The sequence below is a fragment of the Octopus bimaculoides genome, chromosome 13 (genome assembly GCF_001194135.2).
Source record: "Octopus bimaculoides isolate UCB-OBI-ISO-001 chromosome 13, ASM119413v2, whole genome shotgun sequence".
NCBI lineage: Eukaryota > Metazoa > Mollusca > Cephalopoda > Octopoda > Octopodidae > Octopus > Octopus bimaculoides.
In genome coordinates, this window is record NC_068993.1 from 54,138,851 (window position 1) to 54,141,904 (window position 3,054).

A 3,054-nucleotide genomic window follows, 5' to 3' on the forward strand; every position below is an offset into this window, starting at 1 on the left:
GGGGATGGTGGTGAACTCTGCTGTACTCTTCCACCATAACTTTCTCTCACTCTTACTTCCTGTTTCTGTTGTGCCTGTAATTCAAAGGGTCAGCCTTGTCACACTGTCACGCTGAATATCTCCGAGAACTACGTTAAGGGTACACGTGTCTGTGGAGTGCTCAGCCACTTGCACGTTAATTTCAGGAGCAGGCTGTTCCGTTGGTCGGATCAACTGGAACCCTCGACGTCGTAAGCGACGGAGTGCCAACAACAACAACATTTTAGGAATTTTTATATCAAAGCTTTCATGCATTCCTGGATATGTTGTTTCAGATGGAATAACTCAGTTTACCTGTAGAAATTTCATAATGAACAAGGTGCAATAAAAGTCAGGGAAAAAGATTTGTTTGTGGTATTTGTATGTCCATATTTGTTACTGATTGTATTCATTCCCAACATTTCTTTTCGTCAGCTTTTTGAGGGCATCTGCATTTTTGTGTGATAAATTATCAATCATGTGCAACATTTTAGCACAGATGATGATTAACAGTAAAGCGACAGACTTCATCATCATTGTCATTTAACATCCGTTGTTCATGCCGGCATGGGTGGGATGGTTTGACCATGGTTGGTAAGCTGAGGGGCTGCACCAGACCCCAGTCTGATTTGGCATGGTTTCTATGGTTGGATTCCCTTCTTCACATTCAACCACTTCGAGAGTGCAATGGGTGCTTTTACGTACGACTTCTTTATAATAATGCCAATTTTCATGATAATCTGACCGCAAGTAAATAGACTCTAAGTATTTGAATTTTCAGGTATTTCCTGTTTAATCATTACAGAAATGAGTGTTCCTAGAAAATGAAGTTACAAAAGTATTCAATAGTGGACAGCAGAGTGTTGGTTAGATACTTTGAAGCATCTAGATTGATGAATGCATGTTGACTCGCAGTTGGATTGTGAAAAATAAAGAAATAAAATGAGACATTGTTAGTCATCTCATTCAATTAGACTTTTATTTGAGTTTATATTGCATTCTTTCTTTCCTAATGATGGATTTGAACAATTATTGAACTTTAGATACGTTTATCCTAAAAATAAGTAAAAAAAATTTTATTTGGAAATCACAAGGAAACAGTTTCATATTTTGAATCACTTTGAATTGTAACATATAAACACAAACTGTGACAAGCAGAGTAATATTACATATTTATTTTATAGGTGAAAACCGAAGATGCCACTGCCAAAGGGAGGCAAGCCTAGTAAAATTGTCTATCCTCCAAATTGCAAAGAGGTATCGGAGGATATTGGAAAAGATGAACTTGTTCGAAGACTTAAGGTTTGTTTTTGTTTTTATTAAATTTTATGTGTTACAATTTCAAAAAATTTGGTGCAAGAATAGCTGAATCTTTGTAATCATGAAAGTTTATTAAAAATATGATGTGATCATTTATTTCATGAACTAGGTTATTTATATCCATTATTGGTTGGAAGCAATTACTTGGTAGATATTTTCAGGTCTCTCTCAGATTAGCTTTGATTAACCTATGACAAATGTGTTCTAATAGTGACCATCTCGTCTGTTTTCTCAGACACTCGATCTAAGGCTATGTTATCCAATCTGTTCTTTTCCCAGGCTGCTATTTTCAATGTGTTTATTAGTCATCTAAATAGACGAATAATTTTGGATCAAATTAGTAAAATATAAAATATAGAAGTCTAATGTATTTAAGCCATTTGATATTAAGTTTATACAACCCCATATGTCTTTTATTGCACCTATTATGTTAGTTATATCAACAAATCTACTCTTTAATGCCTTTTATTTATTAATAAGATAAAAATATGAATTTGTTTGGCCTCATATTATTACCATTAGTATTTGATAGCAATATATTGACAATATAAAAGACCAAATTACCTTTTTCTTTACTGGTTTCTTTTTCTCTTACATTTTTGGTTTGTGGAAGGAGAAAGCAGTGGCTGTGCTGAGAAGGAGGTGAAAGGAATTATAAAGAAAGATAGATTAGATAAAAAGATGTGGTAGATTGATGGAGTAGAGGAATTGCCAGCAGAGACAGGTAGTGAAATATATGGGAGTGGAAGAGATACTGTAAGTAGTTAATAAAGGAAGGGTAGGTGGAAAGAAAATATCAAGTGGAGATTTTAGAAGTAACTTGATAAAAAAGTGATATAGAGGATAAGTGAATGATAAAGAGAGATTAATATGACATCAAAGTCTGTGTGTGTAGGAGTTGAAAAATGAAGAGAGAAGTAGAACAAGGAATTGGGTTAACCTGAAATTACCTATTGCAGATTACGAAGAAGAAGGAAAACAAAATTTTCTTAATCCTAAAATTTAGGTTTGCATAATTTTATAGGCATCATCATTTAACGTCTGTTCTCCATGCTGGCATGGGTTGGATGGTTTGTTCAGGGCTGCATCAGACTCCAGGCTCATTTGGCATAGTACAATTTCTAAATTACAATGTTTTAAAGTGAAATTTTATAAGTAAATTTACATAGTTAAACATTTTGCTTTGATATATGTATTTTTGTGTGTTTTTCTCAGATGTTGGCCAGAGTATTCCAAGATATGGGGCAGGATGAAAATGAAAAATACTCTGAACTAGCATTACATCTTGCCACTGAATTCTTCTTCGATCATGCCAGTAAAGATGTTCGTCTGCTTGTGGCATGCTGTATTGCCGATGTTTTCCGTATTTTTGCTCCTGAGGCTCCGTATAGAGATCCAGACCACTTAAAGGTATGGCCATTTTCATTGGAAAAATAAAAGCTTAACATATTTTTTCGCTTTCTTTTAAAAAGTTCTTCCACATCACTCATACTTTTAATTTATTAACTACATATTTTCATTGGTATATTTAATTAATTTTGTATTTTTCTCTTTTTGAAGGAAATTTTCATGTTTTTAGTCAAACAACTACGTGGTCTAGAAGATCCTGAATCTCCTTCCTTTAAACGTTATTTCTATTTGTTAGAGGTAAATATTTTCTTAAATTGTTTTTTTTTTTTTCTGAAATTTATCCACTTTTTTTTTTTCTGAAATTTA

The 3,054-nt window shown here is 33.4% G+C and overlaps 1 protein-coding gene across 1 annotated transcript in view; it reads left to right on the plus strand.

The window, feature by feature from the left end:
* Positions 1 to 3,054, plus strand: part of LOC106867555 (sister chromatid cohesion protein PDS5 homolog B) — a 42,489-nt gene that overhangs the window by 19,625 nt on the left and 19,810 nt on the right. The window contains exons 2-4 of the mRNA XM_052972261.1: positions 1,203 to 1,320; positions 2,554 to 2,748; positions 2,899 to 2,984. Of these exons, the coding sequence (XP_052828221.1) occupies positions 1,216 to 1,320; positions 2,554 to 2,748; positions 2,899 to 2,984 (386 nt within the window). The 5' untranslated portion in view covers positions 1,203 to 1,215. The remainder of the gene's footprint in view (positions 1 to 1,202; positions 1,321 to 2,553; positions 2,749 to 2,898; positions 2,985 to 3,054) is intronic.